General features: G+C 45.6%; 1 protein-coding gene across 1 annotated transcript in view; it reads left to right on the top strand.

The window, feature by feature from the left end:
• TSPAN7 (tetraspanin 7) overlaps positions 1-21,924 on the top strand; it is a 131,467-nt gene that overhangs the window by 94,417 nt on the left and 15,126 nt on the right. The window contains exons 2-4 of the mRNA NM_001076384.1: positions 12,940-13,128; positions 17,322-17,396; positions 20,101-20,196. Coding sequence (NP_001069852.1) covers positions 12,940-13,128; positions 17,322-17,396; positions 20,101-20,196 — 360 coding nt within the window. The remainder of the gene's footprint in view (positions 1-12,939; positions 13,129-17,321; positions 17,397-20,100; positions 20,197-21,924) is intronic.

The raw sequence follows: 21,924 nt of genomic DNA, 5'->3' as shown, positions 1-21,924 counted from the left end.
AAAAAAAGAAAAAAAAGGAAGGAAGGAAAGAAAGGTTGCTTGGAGTCTGGGAAAGTGGTTGCCCTGGTTCCTGTGTTGCTGCAGGTACTGTTCATTCATGTATGAAAATCTAGGGAGGTAATCAGCCAGGAAAAGCACAAGGCTTCCAGGGCACTAGGCAGGCTCAGAATGACTTTTCAGGCAATCTGCATTTGCTGCTAGCTTCCCATCCGTAGGACTTCCTTGTGTGGAGACAACAGTCTGTTTCCCTCTAACTTTCCCCATTACTGGCTTAAATAGAGACCTTTGAGGACTGACCTACAAACACAGGCACAAGGTCTAATACAGTTTCCAACAGAAAATGCATTCTGAGTTGCACACAAGTAGTGTATCAGTAATCTGGAATGCAACCCCATTCATCCATTGGAACACGCCCAGTAGGGGCTTAGGGGAGGGAGGCCCAGGCCCTAAGAAAGGAGAAAGGGAAGACCATTGCTCCCAGGGGCAGTCTGTAAGTTCCATCTCTTCCCATCCCTGCCCTTCCCCATATTTCCTGCACGTTGAACATTAGAAATTGCGTAAAGAGCTCATGGAAATTGATTCAGAAAGCTGGTTTTCTCATCATGCCCTCTTAAGGTGCACTGGGGCAGTGTAAAGAAAAACAGGCTTCTCTTTCCATCACTCACCCACCTAGAGGGGAGGACCGAGGACTGGGTAATATTGGGCCAAGAGGACCCCTGCTCTAGAAGGTGGCCCACACAGGAGGCAGAGATGGTGATGGTTGGGAAACTGCCTTGAGGTAGGACAGAGATGAATTTAACTCAGGCCTGTACCACTTAGCTTTGTGGCTTTGAGCACATTGCTGAACCTTTCAGAGCCTCAGTTTTCACAGCCTGCTTTTTATCTGCAAGACAGATGAATAGTAAATGTGATAACCTTATATAGAGAGCACAGTGTGTGCGTGCTCAGTCCTGTCCGACTCTTTGCGACCCCATGGACTGTAGCCCGCCAGGCTCCTCTGTCCATGGGATTTCCCAGGCAAGAAGATTTGAATGGGTTGCCATCTCCTCCTCCAGGGGATCTTCCCCACCCAGGGATCAAACCCATGCCTCCTGTGTTTCCTGCATTAGCAGGTAGATTTTCTACCACTGCACCACCTACTCAGCAAATGCCATTCATCACAGGCCTGTACACCCAGTTAAGTGTATTTCTGGACTTTGCCCTTAGTTCGTGAAGGACTGATCGCATCTCCCTTCTGGGCTGTAGGGCAGTCAGATACCATACCGCTACCTCAGCTGGTGACTCAGCCCATCACTTTGGGTCACGTCTGCTTTGAAAATTAGATGACTCCACAGCTCCAGAGTGGTTCTCCTCATGTGTGTCTCAGCCATGGTCTCTCATTCCTCTTCTCTGGGGGAAAACCCAAACCCAAAACTACCTTAACTTTCCCCAGAACATGCTATGGTTCTCTGTTTGCATGTCAAGCTTTACTGATTCTTCAGATTGGTCAGTATGTAGATTTGTATCTGCCGTTTGTGATTGTTAACCTTTCTGGTTCATTCCCATCTACACATCTGTTTCCCCCCCAACTCCTGTTTTTTAAAGTATCAAGCTGTAGCTGGAACAGAACATGTTTCCATTTCTCTAGCTTTTCCTGCTTGAAATGGGAGAAATAATGGACAGCATTTTTTAGATAAATAAATTGGAAACCAGCCTGCGGATTTGAGTTTTTAATTGTGGCAGCCAAATTCTCAGGGTTGAGAATCCAACCTGGCCTCTGTGCCAGGATGCAGGATACTGGCTTGTGAGCTTTTCTTTGTTAAGTGTGGAGAGTTTGGGAGAAAGAAACTTAAGCAGGCCGCTTAAGAGGACGTGCAGGGAAGGCAATGGTTGAGGGCCAGGACTGTGAGTACCTATTCTGCCACTTGGCAGTGACCACCTCAGGCTAGTTTCATAGAGTTATTAGGAGGATTGAGCTAGATAAAGCATTAAAGCACTTAGCCTCGTGCCCATGCCCAGCACATAGTAAGTGCTTGTCTCCCCCACCCCCTGCTGTAGTACATTTTTTTTTTTTTTAAAGAGAAATCTTGCTGATATAAGCACTGCTTATTCTCTCAACTCCCAATCATCAATTATAGTCATGGAGTTACAGGATGCTGGGCTTTGATTTATGTTTCCATTAGTGGTGATGGATTTAGGTGGGACTGTGCTTTCTCACTTAGTCCCCCTTGTGGTCAAAAGCAGACACGGATGAAGCGATGTGCTGGATAAGAAGCCAATGGGCCAAAGACTTGAATTGTATCTCAGGGCAACTGCCCGGGCCTTGTAAGAGTCAAGTCCACCACATGGCTTCCTTAGTGTCGACCCATCTCATGGCCTCCAAAGCTCCCCCTTGCTCACCTGCCTGTCATCTTATATTCAATCACTTAACAACTATTTACTGAGCACCTATTATGAGTGGACATTTGTTTTGGCTCTGGAGCTACATGAATAAAACAGGGCCCAATTCCCAGCCCTCACAGAGCTTGCATTCATTTTTGGGAGACAGACTAAGAAAGTAAATTAAGGGACTTCCCTGGAGGTCCGGTGGTTAAGACTCCACACTTCCACTGCAGGGGGTGTGGGTTTGATTCCTGATTGGGGAACTAAGATCCCGCATGCCATGCCGTGTGACCAAAAAAAAAAAAAGAGTAAATTCAGCAGTGTTCAAAGGAGATAAGTACAGTGGAGAAAAATAAAGCAGGGAAAGGAGGAAATGAGGAATGCTGGAAGGCCAAGGTCCTCGCTTTAAGAGGGCCCACGAGGAGCAGAGACTTGAATGAGAGATCTTGGAAGTCCAGGCAGAGGGAGGAGCAAGTTCAAAGTCTCAGAGGCAGGAACCAGGTCAGGAGTGGTGGGGGCCGCAAAGAGGCTTGTGGAGCTGAAGTGTGGTAAGCACGGGGGAGCCAGTGGAGGTCCTGTCAGAGGAGTATCAAGGGGTGCAGGTCAAATAGGGCCTTGCAGGCTAGGCTGAGAACATTGGCTTTTGTTCTGAAACCTGGAATGTGTAGAAGAATGTTTTTGTTGTTGAATTTTTTAAAAATTTATTTTTAATTGGAAGGGGAGGAGTTTTGAGTAAAGGACTTCGGTTTGAACAGATCACCCCGACTGGGTTGAAAAGACAGCATGGGGGCAAAGCTGGAGGCTAGGAGAGACAGAGGAGATGGTGGCTTAGCCTAAGTAATACTGCTGGAGATGGCAAAGTGTCTTCTTTGTACTTTTCTGAGATGACTGAGGTTAATTCCTCTCCCCCACAATATTCTGCTCCACTTCTGAAGTTTTCCTGTGTGTATTTTTAAAAACTATTTATTTATTTGGTTGCCTGTGTCTTCGTTGCAGCATGTGAACTCTTGGTTGCAGCATACAGCACTTAGTTACCTGGCCAGGGATCGAACCCCAGCCCACTGTGTTGGGAGTGTGGAGTTTTAGTCACTGGATCACCATTGGAAGCCCCCTCTCTGTGTGTCTTATTTGGTGTGTGCAGTGTAGATATTTGATGTTGAAAATTACTTACATCACTAATAGAAGTGGGTTTTTTCTTCCCCCATAAATCATCTCAGGAGGGAGTTAGGACCACTAAGAGGACAACACCATCTCATCATTGATGTAAGAATCTTGTTATTGAATACCACACACACATTTCTCCCACAGATGATGTTTTTACTCATTTAGTACTAGGTCCTCTGGCATGATGTCTTATCCAATTTCACCTGCAAAGAGGCATGAGTTCCCTCTAACACCCCACCACCTCCACCCCCATCAACACTTAGAGCACAGGCTTTCAGGGATTTCTTCACTGACTGCCAGTTTCATTTCCTTTTTACCTGTATGTATAAGGCACATGGATAGGTGTAGATGTTTGAAAGATGATGATCCCATATAGAAATTGTGCAAATAATGTTTTCACTTTTGGGAAAAAAAAAAAAAAACAAATGGAACTCCCAGGAAGCTAAATCTGCTCAACAACATAATCCGAGAGAGACGTGTGCTCTTGGGTCACAGATTGGCATTCTGGGTCATGTTTAAGGAATCATTGTTAGGACTAGTTTAACTGGCTTCATTCCCATGCAGTGACTCCCAAGGCCTTGGGACAGAATGTCTGATTAACCTGTTGTCTCGGAAGATCAGGCGCAGGATGTGGGTGAGGCTTTGATGGAGACAAAGGAGGTAACAGACCTTATTTCCTCCCATAAGTCTCTTTGAATCTTGATGGACAGACACTTAACAATACAGGGCAATACAACAAGATACAAGGCAATACAGAACAATACAATAATACAAGATAAATGCGTGGTCAGCACCAATTGTCTGTCAACACACATCAATAATAGACTTATAGCTTGCCAGGGACGGGGGAGCCTGGTGGGCTGCCGTCTATGGGGTCGCACAGAGTTGGACACGACTGAAGTGACTCAGCAGCAGCAGCAGCAGCAGCTCTTGTTTATACACTTACCCTGATGTGAACTTCTTTTAAAATATCTTTTCTTATTAGCGTGCAATTTGATCCCTATTTTCAGAGCACTGATAAAGGGACGTGGTGTCTCCCCACAGCTCTTCCTTTGGTTGGTTGGCCCTTGCTAAGGAGGCTAAGGTTTGGGACTCCTGCCACTCCCCTGCCTTTCTGTGTGTGAACTGGCCCAGCAGATTTTAAATATGAGTGACATCAACTTGGGGGTTCCATGTAGGAGGCATGGCATAAAGGGAGTCCCCCCAACATTGAGCTTCTGTCATTTTAGCCACTGCAGCTGATCCTGATTTCTAAATCTTGTAAGTGCCGGCCCCCATTCTTAACAGGCATTCACCTATATGCCATCTATTTAAATATCTGAGTCATCGGCAAAACCAGAGGTGTGAACTACATCCAGACAGTCTTAACCTCTGGTTTGCTCACTTCTTTTCACATGCTCCTGGCGACTGGAAGTCAGAGTAAGATGCTTCCTATTAGTGTAAATAAAACCCCCCTCAGTTTGTTTTAAACATTTGCAGAAACAGTAATACTTACCAATAAAAAGCCACGCCAAGAGGCTCAGAAAAAGCTGCCTGATATAATGGAATGTTTCTCAGTGTGCTAATAAACATGGAGGATTTTCTTTTTTATTCTGGGGCCTTTCTTAAGAGATTTGTTTAAGAGGGTGGAGATCTAAAGTCCAGAATCTTTTAGAATAATATCCAGGAAATGTGAAACCAATTCAGGACTGCCATTCTTTATCATTTCCTAATGGGATATACAGAGTCCCTAATAACATGTTTGCAAATTTCCCATGACCCTTTGTTGAATAGTGGAAGTAAGTATCAGGTGGAACTGCTTGGGCTGCATTCGAAGGGGGTGAGTTTTTCAGCTAGTAAAAGGCTGTATTTTGATAAAGTGGTCTTTATTATGATTTGAGCAGCAGCAGAGCCCTGATTTTCTGTAATAGGCCTATTTCAGGTGTCTCTAATGTGTTCAGACCCAGTTTTTAATTCAGAAATCACTGTGACCCTATTGATCCATTTCCACTACTTTCTGGGTCTCTAGGACATTAGAGAGAGGGTTCAGTCTCCAGCCAGCCAGCTGCATGAGCCAGTCCCCAGCTGGACTCCCCCGGGCTGAGCACAAAGCCCAGCCACACCAGCCCCTGGTAAAAGCTATTGACCAGTGTGGTCTGCTTCCACTTCCGGAGATACACCCCTCCCTCACTGTCACTTCCAGCCTCAGCCCTCACCTGCATCTCGGACTCCCTCCCGAGCTCCAGTCCCACATCCACAGCTGCCTCCTGATCCTGTTACCGCATGGCTTTTGGTCACCTCAAACACCACAGAAAACAGGACCTGGACCATATGGTCTTCAGGTTCCCTGTTGATTTTCAAACTCAGTCTTAACCAGTCAGCATTTAAGAGCATCTCAGTTCTCTATCTTCCCTTTCACAACTTCCCTAAATCTTTTTAATGATACCACTAACCTCCCTGCCATGGAACGTGTGTCCTCTTCTGTACATATACACATTCACCCATGCACATATAAACGTAAAAGTGACAGATCAAAAGGGTTGAATTGGCTAATATACTTGCCTAGAAAGAAATTGTTGTTTGGTCACTAAGTCCGTGTGACCCTGTGGACTTAGCCCACCAGGCTCCTAAATAGCACAATGCATATATCTTATTGCTCTTAAGATGACAGTGTCATCTTCATATAAAAAGTAAAGCTTGTTGATATGCTGGTGACCTTACTCATTCTTGGATGTCTGGGTATAACTACAGTGCATGACCCTCTTTCTCTTTCCCAGCAAGCACTTGTCACCTTGGAAAGCTGGCAGAACAGTCGACTGGCCTTGAATCCAGAAATGAGTTGACCTTCCTGTCCCCACAACTGATGGTTTGTCAGTCACAGGGAGGAACTAATAAACTTCCTGGTGCTTATTTGCCCAGTGGCACATGTAAAAATGCATTTCAGAGAGAATAGGCATGTCAAGTTTGAGATTCGGACTTGTTGTATCAGAGTGTAGTTGTTGGAGGAAGCCCCGGCAATCAGGTTTTCCCACCTCCTGATCTTACTGAAGGGGGAACTGAGGCCCAGAAAGGTTAGGCAATCTGCCCAAAGTCACACGGCTTATTAGTGACAAAACTGCCTCTGAAGTGCTAGTATTATAACCCCAAGTCTAGAGCTCTTGCATTCACCTGCCTTTTAAATATGTTGAATCTCTTTCTGCTGCTCATCTGATGTGAGTCCTCAAGCCCACTGAAAAACCCCAATAAATCCTGGTCCTTAGGCTATTTGAACATATTAAACATTTACACAAATAACTCATAATAATAGCTTAAGTTGTAAATATGAGAGCTTCACACTGTTACTTCTTCACACTTAAGAAGTAAACTTCCATCAGCTCATGGGTGGAAGCTGCTGGCTTCTCTGTCTTTCTGATTGCTTTATCCATCTTTCTGAAACCAGGTCAGCAAACTGCAAAGACTTGTTCTCCCCCGCCGTCCTCTCAGCACACACACACACACATAAGAATGAACTGAAAGAAGGGTTGGTTGGATACTTTTCCTTTTAAACTCTAACTTCCAAGGACCTGGGTTTGCATTATTGATGATATATATGGAGTTTGTGTGTCAGGCATTTTTTCCTGAGTTACAGAATCATCTGGAATGGGGGAAGAACATTTCCCCATATCTGGGTGTCGTGTAGAGTGAATTAACCTATAAACCTCTGGGATAATTGAATTGTGGCTTTCACTTAAAATGGCTCCCTAGCTGAGATTTCTGCCCACAGTTTCTTCTGCCTGTTCATTTCCATTAGTTTTAGATCCTGTGTTTTCTACCCCATATAGCTTCTTAGGGAAGGGTGCGTCTTCTAGATAGCTTGTGTTCAATTTTCTGTTATCTTTTTCCCCTTAATTTCATAATACATGGCTCATGAGCCTCACCTTCTACGTGAGCATCTTCATATTATCCTAATGATGCCACAAACTCCTATTTAGTGTATTGTATAGTTAAAGAAAAAGAAAATATGTGGGTTTACTCTGTCAAACCCAAACCTAGCACAACCTTTCACGGGCACAAGAGGAGTGGCTACAGTTTAATCAGGAGGTCTGTGGTCTGCATGCAGAAAGGGAGTAGGCTCAAGAAAAAGCCTCTTAATAAAGAAGATGTGGTATATATATGCAATGGAATACTACTCAGCCATAAAAAGAACAAAATAATGCCATTTGCAGCAACACGGATGGACCTAGAGATGGTCATACTGAGTGAAGTCAGTCAGACAGAGGAAGACAAATGTATGATATCACTTACATGTGGAATCTAATAAAAGTACAAATGAACTTATCAAAAAAACAGGAATAGAGTCACAGATGCAGAAAATAAACTTATAGTTACTGGGGGTGGGTAAGGGTAGAGGAGAGATAAATTGGGAGATCATACACATGTGGGCATATAAATTGGGATTGACATATGCAATCCTATATAAAAAATAGATAATAAGGACCTACTGTATAGCACAGAGAACTCTACTCAATATTCTGTAATGACCTATATAGGAAAAGAAGCTAAAAAAAGAGTAGATATATGTAGAAGAGACTCACTTCATTGTACACCTGAAATTAACACATTATTGTAAATCAGCTATGCCCCAATAAAAACTTTAAGAATAAAACAATTAAAAAAAACACCTCTGGGTGTGTGAAATGGATGGCACTGCTGTGTCCCTGGCCACTCTCCGAGGATGAGGATGCTGTGAGGAGACTTCCCAGTGTTCGCAGTGCTGATCTGTCAGAAGCAAGGGGGCTCATTCCTCGCTGCTACCCGTTCCCCCTCTGTATCCACTTCGAGATGAACATAAACCTCAGGAAGTCTCTTCCAGAGCATTTCAGACACCCCTTAGTACAGTGACAAACCCATCTATGGTTTTCTTTCAGTATAATTTTCAAGTAATGTGATCACACCAAACCTTTTCTAGCTCTGATCTACCTTCTCTGATGCTACCATTACAGTTTTCTCAGTCTCCTCACCAAGCCTAAATTAGTAGTAGCAGGAGGTGCTCCGCCCCCCATACATTTTGAGCTGTGTTGCAGGCATGCAGAAAATATTGAGCCACCATGAGATGCTGGGAATTAAAAAAGACCAAGATTCAGCCTGGCTGCTGCTGGTGGGCACCAGGCCTGCCCTCGTTGTTTGTGGTCGATGCAGGAGCGTGGAAGGTGGCAGGGCCTTCGCCAGACTGTTCAGCGTGGTTTTGGCTCTAATCTGTCCCCTCTTTGGCTGCGCTATTGGCTTCTTACAAATTGATTCTTCTGAGAAGGAAGCAAAACTTCCATGAGAAAGCCAAGTCAGTGACATGCTGCTTGATTTCAGAATTTAAGGTCTCTTAAGAGCTGAGACTCAAAATTGCATTGGTGAGCTTTGAACCCACTTATTCACTGCAGCCCAGTGCATAAGAGACAGGTCAAGAGAACCTGTTCTTTACTTTGCACTCTGTGGGTGCTCATCAAGGCACATGTAGGGGTGAGAGTTGCTGTGTGTGTGAGCAGGATCCAAGGAAAGAACATCCGGGGACTTCCCTGGTGGTGCAGTGGTGAAGATGCCACACTTCAATGCAGAGGGCGCAGGTTCAATCCTTGGTCGGGGAATAAGATCCCACATGCCCTGTGGTATGGTCAAAAAAAAAGAAAGGAAAGAAAGAAAATCCTATAGTATGTTTCTTTTTCTTGCTAAGAAGCATTATTCTAGTAGGAAAGACGTAAGTAAGTGCTTGTTTGCTAATTATGGGGCTTCCCAGGCGGTGCAGCGGTAAAGAATCTACCTGCCAATGCAGGAGACACAAGTTCAATCCCTGAATCAGGAAGATCCCATGAAGAAGGAAATGGAAGCCCACTCCAGTATTCTTGCCTGGGAAATCCCATGGACAGAGGCACCTAACAGGCTACAGTCCAAGGGGCCGCAAAGAGTCGGACATGACTGAACACGCACATACGTACGCGCACGCGCACACACACACACACACACACACACACACACGCACGCACATTGCCTCGTTAGCCCTTTGCTTGTGTTTTTTTCCCTTCAACTACCTGGCGATTTCTTCCAAGGCTCATCCCAAGTCCACCACCACTATTTCTAGCAAATACAGTTTTACTCACTTCAGGGCCCATTTCGACCTGACCCCTTTCCTCCCTTGTCTGCTGCTGCTCTTCTTCTTTCTTCTTAACACTGTTGTGTTTGTTTGTGCCCAGTGGCAGTCTTTAAGAGGTACACTTGGAGGTCTGCAAAAATAGTCCTTTTGCCAAAAAATTAAAAAGCGGATTATTTGTATAATTTACGTTATATGAACATTCTAACAAGTTGATATTATATGAGGAGACATTTTATACTCAAAGCAATGGCTGCATTTGCAGAAATTATTTTTTGAAAGAAAAGGAATAAAAATGTTATACTGCTTGCCTTAAAATCAGGATTTGTGTTAACTTTGACATACTGCATATAATCTTTGTTAGGTTATTAAATGAACTTCATGAAATCACTGGCCACAGAAGTAAAAGATAATATCAAACTCTTATACTTGGTGAGAAGTATACACTTGCATTAAAGCCATCATGTTCCAATAATAACCGGCAATAATAGTATATAGAATACAGCTATTCAGTGTATGTATGAAGGGTAACTAAATCTTTGGGGGCAGTCATATGAAATCACAGGTGTCTGGATGAGACATATTCATTCAGTCTAAACAATGCCTAATTTAATGGGATTTTTTGTTTTGTTCATTACACTTACATTATTAATATTTATATCTTTAGGCAGTTAATGCCAAAGAGGGAATTAGGGGAGAAAGATTCTCTTTAGTTTCATTTTAAGTTACCTCTCAGTATTTACTTGATGGAAAAGTTTTGTAACTGTTTGGCATGTGAAAGACTCTTTTATAAAGTAGAGGTCTAAGACGCAGAAAAATGAAATGTGTTTGTCAATGAATATTAAGCATTTATTCTGAGTCTGGCACTGTGCTAAGCGTTGAGTAATAAAAGATGGCACTGTCCTTACTACCTACTGTTCACTGCACTCTTACCCTAAGGAGTAGAGTTGAATCTTCTATTTTGATTCTAGTGGACGAAAAGCATTCTGTTTCCCTTTGGATTAGAGTGGCAGAAAAGGTGTTCAAGGGAGGTACTTTCTTTAGCAACCACCAGGTGTCAGTAGAGGACTTGGAACTCTTGACAACAAATGTGTGCTTGGTTTTCCTAACTCACTAAGGCCATCCCTCTTTTGACTTTTCAAAGGCGGTAGACCTCCGTTGGGCCGCTTTCTCCCAAATATTAGTCAAACACTTTCTCCTCAAAATTGTATCACATTCCTTCACCTTATAAAATTAGCACAAATTCCTTGACCTTTTTCTACTTAAAAGATTTTATGTCTGTCTTTCACGGTGATGGTTCTCCAAAGTAGGGGTAGGGGAGATTCACCAAGCTCCTGTTATTTCCACTGATCCCGTTCCCCAAACTGCTGGAGCCCCCTGTTAGCTGATATGGGGAAAGGTGGAGGGTCTGTTCTTTTTCCTGCACAGAGAGACAATCTGATGGTGGAGCTTGATGGCTCTAAACTACAGAAGGAAGTGTCAAGAGAGAAAGTCCTGGAGATCCACTGGTCTAGGTATTTGATTCCTCGTGTAGCCTGTGTTCACTTACAGACGTTAAGGAACGGTATGTTAATTGACAGGGGAAACCTTGGAGAGGCTGGTATTGATTTGTTTCATACAGATTTTCTTCAGTTTCTTATCTTGCCTCCTCACTCTATATTTATCTGTTTATCTATCTACCTATCTGTGCTCGCTTGCCTGCTAAGTCATTTCAGTCATGTCCGACTCTTTGCGACCCCATGGACTATAGCCCATCAGGCTCCTCTGTCCATGGGATTCTCCAGGCAAGAATACTAGAGTGGGTTGCCATTTCCTTCTCCAGGGGATCTTCCTGACCTGGGGATCGAACCCAGGTCTCCTGCATTGCAGGCAGATTTCTCTATCCGACTTACTTCACTCCATATAATCATCTCAACTTCCATCCATTAGTTCATTCTTTTTATTATTTTCTCCTCACTTGACAAGTGGTAATAGATTTAGTAAAGTGAAGAATCTGTATGTTTCCATGCCCTCCTTCAGTCCCAACCCAGGGATCAAAGCTGCATCTCCTGGGGAGCACTTGGTGTGGGTCATCAGGGGATAGGGTAGGAGAAGGTGCAGAAGGGCTACCTTGGACACTCAGGCCTCTTTTCAAGCCTTATAAGATGTCAGAAGTGGTGGCAGTTGGAGGGATGTCCGTTCAAATGAGCTGCTCAGCTGTTGGTAAACTGAGGGAGAGATGGACTGGGAAGCTGGAGACACAAAGTCAGCAGCTGGCTTCAGTAGCTAAGGCTGCCAGGGTGCGTGACCTGCAGGGATTGGAGAGTCAGACATGGTGCACAGCCCCAAGTCTGTGCCCTGAAGTAAGGGCCCGACTGATGGACGGTTCTGTGGTTTAGTACACTGTGGGGATTTCCTTTGGGCCAATCAGAGCAATTTGACAAATCGTGTTATAGCTAACTCCAGGAACTATTCAGATTCTTCTGTTGTTTTATAGTGAATGAAGTATCACAAATAAGGCAGCACATCAATAGGGATTAAAAAATACTTTCAGTATTTTGCTTCTGTAGAGATTTTTGTCATGATAGTCAAAGAAGATCACCTTGTTCTTGAAAACATCATGCAGGATATCCTTAAAATATTCTGTAAACACATGTGCCATCAAGGTCAGCTGATGTTCTTACTGCAGTCGTGCCCAGCTCTGTGTCGAGCAGCAGCTCTCAGACCAGACCTGGGAAGGTGCTCAAACCTGTATTAGGATGTACTTTTAAACACATCATTGACCTGACCAAGAGATTTTTATAGAAGATAACGCCTGTGGCATCAATAATGTGTTGTTTTTCAGTCACTCAGTTGTGTCCAACTCTTTGCAACCCCATGTACTGTAGTCCACCAGGCTCCTCTTTTCTTAGGATTTCCCAGGCAAGAATACTGGAGTGGGTTGCCATTTCCTCCTCTAGGGGATCTTCCCAACCCAGGGATTGAACACACACCACCTGCACTGGCAAGAGGATTCTTTACCACTGAGTTACCAGGGAAGTCCAATAATGTGTTAAGCAACTTTTTTTTTTTTAAGTTCTTGAATGTTGGCTTGACTTCCAGTTAACATGGTACCTGCCTATGGGATTGTATAAGGGACACAATCAAAGTGTCTTTCCTGTATAATGGCTTTGGCTCATGGGCTCTGGCCTTTCCCAGTGCTTCAGGGACTCCTACAGCAAGTGTCTGCTTGTTCCCCGGAAACTGGAGTCTGCAGATTCTGGCCACGTTGCTCGGTGTCGATTCTCATGTCTCTCAACAGCAGTCTTACTGTCCCTTCTCCCTCCTGCCCTTTTCAGATCACTGGGGTGATCCTGCTGGCCGTTGGAGTCTGGGGCAAACTTACTCTGGGCACCTACATCTCCCTTATCGCCGAGAACTCCACAAATGCTCCCTATGTGCTCATCGGCACTGGCACCACCATCGTCGTGTTTGGCCTGTTTGGATGCTTTGCCACATGCCGTGGTAGCCCATGGATGCTGAAACTGGTGAGTAGGTCACAGTGGAATACTGCTTCCAGATTCTGTTTTGTAAAAATGCAAATCACGTGAAAGCGAAGTGGCCCTTCTTGAAGCCACAGACGAGACCTTGATATTCATTGACTCTAATTTTAGTTCAGACTCTTACCTAACCTACCCTTTAGTCCCCTAGAGGGACAGACAAGCCCAGACACAGCCTGGCACAAAAAATCCAGTCCTGGTCCCTCGAGGTAGATGATGACAGAGCAGTGGCCAGCAGTTCCAATAAGCCGTTTATAGCCATTTATAGCAAGATGCCCTGTTCTAGTTTTGAATTCAGTCTTAGAAATCTCTTGAAGCATGTGATATGCAGCCTTGGTGGGTGAGGCAGTATCTTGAACATAAGCATCCTTTCATGCCCAAGTTCCCAGTGGAGAAATACTTTTCTGCCTCCTTGAGCTTGGCCGTGCTTGGATGCACGGGCATGCTCTCCTCTACATCTGCATCCCCTGGCTCCATGTGGTGGGAGCTGAACTAAGCCAGAGCTTCCCCACTCAGTAGAGGGTTGATATGGGACCAAGTATTGGCTACCCGGACCTGGTAATAGGACAAACACAGCAGTGATGTTTCCCAAAGAGTAAGGCAGGCTGTTGAAAGATGGTTACTGCAAGTCTCAACTTTTTGGTAGACCAGTTGCCTAATTCTCTACTCTCTTGCCCATTAATGTGGAACATTTTCATAGATAAAAGTGATTTCCTGGTGGCTCCAATGGTGAAGAGTCTGCCTGCAATGTAGGAGACCCAGATTCAGTCCCTGGGTTGGGAAGATCCCCTGGAAGAGAGCATGGCAACCCACTCCAGTATTCTTGCCTGGAAAATCCCATGGACAGAGGAGCCTGGTGGGCTACAGTCCATGGGATTGCAGAGTTGGACACATCTGAGTGACTAACACTTTCAATACTTTTCATAGATAAAAGGCTGCAAGGGGCTCTCCTCAAAAGACAACTTTATTTAAAAGGATTTCTCTCAGACTTCTTGTTCTCTGAAAGGGGAGAGTGGAGATTCCATGAGTGCTGTGTCGCCTGTCCTTTCTTGTTTAGCCCTAGATTGTAGTAACCCTTAATACCGTCTAGTGACAGATATGGGTGTGAAGATGATTCACTCCAAAGGACCCATCTTCCTGGTCTCTTTGTTGACAGCCTCATGGAGCTCGTGCTTGATTTGGCCACTTTCTGCCCTGCAGACCATGTGGGAAGCTGATACCCTGGCCACCACTGGTCCTCCAGGTTGGTGGAAAAGCCGTAGTGAGACCACACTGAGGCACTTCTGCTGCTTTTGCCTCACTAGGACCCTGAGTCAGCCTTCACTTCTTGCAGGCACTAGTGTTTCCTTTGGTCTAGGGTTGGTAGTCTTCAACTTTGATCCATGTCTAAGTCACCTGGGCAGCTCTGCCAGGGACCCACCCCCAGCCAATGGAACCAGAATCTATGGTGGTGAGGGTCTGGCCACGTATTTTCTGAAAGCTCTCCAGGCGGTACTATTGCACAGCCAGGGCTGAGACCCTTTTCCTGGGTACAGCGATTAACAAGGGGAGAATTAACTCCAGAGGCAGAGACCTCTGCAGATCCACCTGTCCAGACAAGAAGGGAAGAGACTTGGAGACCTTGACAGGCCCTGACAATAACTGGCTTAAGTCTTGACGGCAAAGATGTAACCTCTTTGGGCCTCTGTCCCCATTTATGAAAGAACACTATGGGACTAAATCACCAAGGTTTCTTCCAACCTAAAGACTATGACTGAAGCAGAAGAGGGCATGCAACAATGGAACAGTCGTCTCTGGCCTCTTCTGAAGGTGGTTTCACACCACGCTTCCATTTTCTCCTAACACTTGTGAGCTTACTGACAAGCAAGCCTTTTGGGGAGTCGAGAAGTTTGGGGCTGGGGGTTGGTTGGTTCCTGTTCCCTGCTCCGTGTTGTCCTGTGGGCGTACTACATTTTATTTATTCCTCACCACCGCCGTGAAGTGCAGGTTGTATTTTCATATTATGTGATCAAGACTTGGAGGTATGTGTGAGCCTTGTGCAGATTCACACAACTTGTGTTCACAGACCTGGGTTTGGAACCCAGAGAAGCTTCTTTCCAAAGCCAGGACTGTTTGTACTGCAGTATTTTCATTTGGAGAAAACTTGAACCCTACCACCTGAATGTAATGCAGGCTCTCCCCAGTATGCCTTCTGAAGGAGCAACAGCTCTTGTCTGGAAGCTTCCAGAAGCCGAGAACCTCCCAGGGACGCGAAACTGCTGATCTAGCTGAGCAGAACAGAAGTCACTTGATTAACTGTCTCTCTAGAATTTTACAGTCCTCATTTAACCTCATTAATTGCAAAACAACTAAAAATAACTGTTTTCACTTTATGGAGGCTCAGAGCGGTGGCCTGTTGCCTAACAGTTACTCTACAACATGGCCAGGACTCAAATCCAGGAGGATTTCTGACCACAGAGTCAAAAGTTCTTCCTCCTACCTGCCTCCTAACAATTACTGTCTCACAGTACTGTCTCGTGGAGTCTAGGCCTGGGGTGAGACTCTCCCTAGAGTAAAGGGTGTTTCTAATTGTGCATTGTGCCAAGTTGAGAGAGGAAGTTGTATACATGGAGCCTTCATTTCATTACTGTGTGTTTGGTAGTGCCTGTGCATTCAACGTGCAGAGACTGGCATTTTAAGGCTGTATTTCCTCCTCCGAATATAGATGCCCCTAGCAGAAAAAAATAATTTATGATCCTGTGCACAGATGTGTATTTTACAAGTAAGCAATATGGCCATGTGCAGGGTACCCAAATTCCAGGGCATCACCAAGGACCATTCCCAACATTCGGGACTGGTGTATTTCATTTCAGGATGAGAAGAAGCAGATTGTAAGACATATGCCTCGTAGGAAAGGAATCAATTCTCTTTCCTTTTATCTGCTTTTCAAAGTCGCAAAAATGGAAAGCCTTAATGTCTCATAAGTACCGTGTAATATCCCTGAACTTGGGCACACATGCTCACGTGCGCGTGCACACACACAGACACACACACATACACACAATCACCTTGGAAAGTACAAGAAGCATGAAATGTATAAGAAGCAGTGAGGGTTTTCAATGCTTGCAAACATTATTTGTCAGTAGCGTAGCCGATTTGCTTTTCAAAAGGCTATCGAGTCCACAGAACACAGAGGTAAGAGTCCCATCGCTGCAGGGGCTGCATTCAGGCCGGAGCAAGGAAGTATGTCATGTCGCCTGTGCATATTCCGGCCCTTCTGACAAAAGAAGGGGGTTTGAAGCCACTTCATAGGAGATGTGCTTAAGGAAATGGGAGGGGATGCCCGAAGGGAGAGAAGCAGCTGGGTCCATCCGTGACTGGGTTCTCACACAAAGGGCTGTAGCATAGAAGAGAAGTCGGGCTGGTTCTCGTGTCTCCTGAAGACAGATCCGACTCCAACCAGTGGAAGTTACAAGGAGGCCCACTGTGGCCAAGGCGAAGAAGGCTTTCTAGCAATCGAAATAGTTTAAAAGCTGAATGAGCTGCCAGCAATGGGCAGGTGGTGGGAGTGTTCTCAACTTGCGGACTCCAAGTGACCTTGATGAAGAACGTGGTATAAAGGGCTCACGCCCCCCTCCCCTAGCACACTCTACCTTGAGGAGCCTAACATGAAGAATAGCGGATGAGAAAAGTGAAAGTGTTCGTCACTCAGTCATGTCTGACTCTTTATGACCCCACTGATTGTAGCCCGCCAGGCTCCTCTGTCCGTGGGATTCTCCAGGCAAGAATACTGGAGTGGGTTGCCATTTCCTTCTCCGGGGGATCTTCCTGACTCAGGGATTGAACCCAAGTCTCCTGCATTGCAGGCGGATTCTTTGCTATCTGAGCCACAGTAATGGATACTTAGTTGTAAAAAGCCCTTCCAGATTTCTCCTGCTGGAGCCAACCTGGGAGGCCTGATGTTGGTCCCTGGATGCACTGTCCTTGGCCCATGTGCCCCCAAATGCTTCTATGTATTGAATAGACACAAGCTAACATGGAGGGTCGTGTGGGGACATCTGGAGAAGGGGATTTTCCCACTTTTCCACCTAGGGAATAGAACAACTTGTCTAATTCCCTCTGACAAGAAGGAACTTAGTCCAAAGAGGCAGTGTCCTCCCTCCCACCATGTCTGACGGTGTCCGTGTCTACTTGCCTTGCAGTACGCCATGTTTCTGTCCTTGGTGTTTCTGGCTGAGCTCGTGGCTGGCATTTCAGGGTTCGTGTTTCGTCATGAGGTGAGTATACACCAAGTGGAGAACTCAGTTCAAGGGTCTCTGGGGGGAGACTTTTGAAACCTCTTGGAATGTGTAAAGGGTACAGAGAGGCTAGCTGGCATCTCCAGTGATATTTGCTAGTTTCCAAATGCCACCTACTGTGAGCTGAAGTGCCCAGAAAATTCTACATGCAGAAATTTCGCCAAATCTGAAACCTTATTGTTGACCCTCACTGTTTCTTTATTTAGCTGCGACATAAAAGGATTCTCTGGCTTGTTTTAAAACAGTGACCTTCCATATAGGTTAAATACCTTAAAAGCCTCTGCAGCGAGGCACAAGCGTGTGTCTGTATATCAGGAATTCTCAGAGGGCAAAGGCAAACCAGATGAGTCGTTTGCCAAAGACAAAGTGCTCCATTTCTCCAAAGCAGCCTGTGCTCTCCTGCCTGCTCCCCAGAGTCCCTGTGCGGTGCCCACGGCCCACCGGGGTAAAATCTACACCCCATTGGTGAGGAGCCCTGTGGCTTTGCTTGGTGGTGTGGAGAAAAGGAGAGAAGACAGTCATGATTGAAAACCCCTACAGCTGCACTTTGTTTTCCATTTACATGTAAAATTTGAGACTTCTACAGCTGGTGGAAAATCATTTTGAATCCTGTTTTGTGATCATAACTGCTCGTTTCAAGGATACTGCCAGCTGTCCTATGTCACGTGTGGCTATCTTTCCACGTACCATTGTTGAGGCTGCTCTAGACAATGTAGAGATGCTAATGCAGAGATGGGATGCTCTCCTACGATCTGTAGCCACTGCAGTATCACTTTTCAGATGTATATACTGATGAGAGGTTGGAAAGTGTATATGCTACAATAAATTCTGGTTCTAACCCCCCTCCCCAAATTCATTGTTGTCCCTTCTAAACCAGCGGTCCCCATCATGTTTGGCACCAAGGACCGATTTTTTGGAAGACAATTCTTCCATGGACCGAGGGTAAGGGGGTGTCAGTTTAATAAACTGACACTTATTGTGCAGTTTATTTCTCATCTCATGCTGCCACTGATCTGACCAGAGGCACCAGTCTGCAGCCCAGAGGTTGGGGACCCCTGCTGTAGATAACAGTAAAGATAGAAGCAGCTATACCTGTGTTAGGATGGAAAGAAATAGCAAGAGGGAGGTGAGAAAGACAGCGAGGTGGCATGTTACTGGGGCTCCTGAAGTCTGGCATCAGCTGCTCACAGGCCCTGCCTTTGTGCTTGGCCGAGTCTGGTGAGCCTGCCTTAGGCACTGTCTGTGCCTTTCCCCTACAGCCCTGCTTTCGCCTTTACCAGATATGGCCTCTCAGATGCCCATTTCATGTGGGTGCTGCATCCGAAGTTAGACCCCCCCATTCTTATTCTCAGCTGAAGTAAAACCTGATGAAGTCACAGCCTTGACAGCCCAAGAGGTGCCCCCAGTGCCCGTGTGAATGCCAGGCCCAGCTCCCTCCCAGTGCTGTTGGGACTGGGTTCCATGTAGGGCTTTACCCCTCATGGTTCCTGATATGTAGGACCTGAACCTCCTCAGCTGCCTAGACTCTTTTCACTGGAAAAAAAAATACAGTGGAAAGGGGTGGCTGGGGGTTGCAACACCACTCTTTGGCCACCAGCAGTGGGCTTCAGTTTGGCAAACACATATGATGAGAATAGGTCACAACCTGGCAGTGTTGACTGCGAAGGGTATAGTAAAGGAAATACAATGAGCAGGCAGGGCAGCAGTGGGTGGTTTCTTCATCAGGAGTCCTCAAAATGGCCCAGGCTCAAGCCTGTGTAGACATGCCCTTGCCTAAGAGACAATGCACATGCAATAAAACAAGAGGACACAGCTGGATGTGGCTACCTCCTTGTCTTAGGAACTCCCTGTGGAGTTTTTTATCTCTTGTAACTGTCCCACGGGCATAGTGTCCAGTATTTCAGCAAGGAACATGACTTGTTAGAAGAGTCTCCATGTTTAGCCCTAAACTTCCTGCCAGGTAATAATTGTCATTTGCTCTCCTCCAGGCCTGAGTCATTTCACCAATCAGGGGGCAGTTTTTTACCATAAGCAGCGTTGCTTGGTAACACACTCTGATGCTCCGCCTTCAGTAGGTTTCCAGGGAAACAGAACATGAAAGTTAACCCAAGGTCAAATGTGTTCACAGAGGAGAAAGGGTTTGGTTAACCATTTATTAACAAGTAAAGTCCATGTCCTTATAGCCTTTATTTTTTGTTTCAATGAAGACAGGTAAGCAGAAGCTGGTTTTGCCTCACTCCTGTATGGTAGACCAGGGGTCTGATTTGAGTCAAAACATCAGTCTTTCTGCCTCCCCTTGACCCCTGTACCGCCAATGGCTTGTTCTTTGTCATTCTTCTGAGAAAGGGCAGAAAAAGTCTTAGAAAGAAGGATAGTCATTAACCAATTCAAAGAAAATAACTAAAAAACCATCAGAGCCCCTCTGAATCTGACCACTTTCAGTGGCTCATTTAACTAGGCAGGGTTCCTCTGAATTGGGGGTAATGGAAACAATTTGTTTAAACTCCTGAGCTAATAAACCTCTTGGTGAATTTTCTGAGCTCTTCTGTCTCAGAAAGCAGGGCATCCCTTCCCTGGCCTACATTTATTCAGAAGAGGCTATTTTGGGGGTGTAAATTGGTATAAATCTGTGTCCACCTGGGCCGTAGTAGACTGGAACCCCATCCCTCATTGTCTTCCCTAGATCAAGGACACCTTCCTGAGGACTTACACAGACGCCATGCAGAATTACAATGGCAACGACGAGAGGAGCCGGGCAGTGGACCACGTGCAGCTCAGCGTAAGTTCCAGCTAGGAGGTGGGGCTTGCGACTGTCTGCGAGGTTGGGGGACTTGTGGGCTGCCGGTGACAGGTGACACTGGACCGGCAGTGTTTGTGGCTGATCCCCACTCCCCACCTCTTGGTTCACTTCCCTTTCCAAGAGTGGACATACAGTACTTGTTCAGTGTCCACTAATCCAGGTAATTAGTGTCAAGGAGCACTCCTGTCTGGTTTGCTTTTCATGCATAAGGATGTGAGCATCCCAAGGACAGCAGAGCTAGTTTGCCCTTAAAATTGCTATATGTAAAATAGATAACCAATGGGAATTTGCTGTATGACTCAGGGAACTCATACAGGGGGTCTGAAGTAACCTAGAGGGTGTGACAACATGGGACGTGGGAGGGACGTTCAAGAGGGGAGGGGACATATGTAAACCTATGGCTGATTCAAGTTGATGTTTGGCAGAAACCAATACAATTCTGTAAAGCAATTGTTGTTGTTCAGTCGCTCAGTTGTGTCTGACTCTTTGCGACCCCATGGACTGCAGCACGCCAAGCCTCCCTGTCCATCACCAACTCCCAAAGCCTGCCCAAACTCATGTCCATTGAGTCGGTAATGCCATCCAAACATCTTATCCTCTCTCGTCCCTTCTCCTCCTGCCCTTAATCTTTCCCAGCATCAGGGTCTTTTCTAATCAGTCAGCTCTTCACATCAGGTGGCCAAAGTATTGGAGCTTCAGCATCAGTAAAGCAATTATCCTTCAAGTAAAAAATAAATTAAAAAAAAAAAACATTTTAAGCCTTGGAAAGGAGGTAGGCAGTGAGTGTGGGACAACCTTACTTTGAGTTGCCTCCCTAAGACCAGCCTTCTGGAAATGGTGTCTTGAGGCTGGGCAGAGAATTCAGTTGAGCTGCATTCGTGGGCTTGAGGGCTACAGTGGGCATGGGGATGGGGAGATCTCAGAGAAACTGGGGATCTTGCACGCATGTGAATGGTTTAGGCTGCATGGTGATCTTTACAGAGGATATGAGGAAAGTAGGTGTTTCTTGTCTGGAAACAAACCTGGCTTGTTTCAAGCCTGACTGCCCATCAGGATCACCTAGAGACGTTCTTATTTTTTATGTTTCTGCTTATTTATTTTGGTAGGATTTCAAATCTACCCAGAAAAATTGCAAGGATAGTACAAGCAGCTGAACATCTTTTCCCTAGATTCACCAACTGATGATATGTTTTGCCCCGTGTGCTTCCCTATCTTCTGTGTCAGCAGTTGGCACATCTTTGCTGTAAAGGGTCAAGCAAGAATTATGTTAGGCTTTGAAGGCCATGCAGCCCATCACAGCCACTCAGTTCTGCTTTTGGAGCACAAAAGCCTCCCCAGACAACGTGTAACACATAGGCACGTCTGTGTCCCAGTAAAACTTGATTTACAAGACCAGGTGGCTGGCGGGCTGTGGTTTACCCACACCAGCTCTCTCCCTCCATGTGCATCTTTTTCTGCTCTAAACCACTTATGTACCTGTTAGTGCAGATCCTGGGGAGAGCTTTGTAAAAGATTTTTGTCTCAGCTCCCCGTCGACCATCTCAATTCAGTTGATCTCTATATCAGTCTCTTTAGCAGCACCCAGTCACACGCTAGCTCATTTTGGTGCTTAGCCAGGCCAGAGAGCACCTCTTTGGCTTTGTGGAGATGCTAAGGAAACCAACACGACATATCATCTAGAACTCACTTACTTTGCTGAGTTCACAC

Source organism: Bos taurus, chromosome X (assembly GCF_002263795.3).
Source record: "Bos taurus isolate L1 Dominette 01449 registration number 42190680 breed Hereford chromosome X, ARS-UCD2.0, whole genome shotgun sequence".
Lineage (NCBI taxonomy): Eukaryota > Metazoa > Chordata > Mammalia > Artiodactyla > Bovidae > Bos > Bos taurus.
This window is presented reverse-complemented; position numbering and strand designations above follow the sequence as displayed.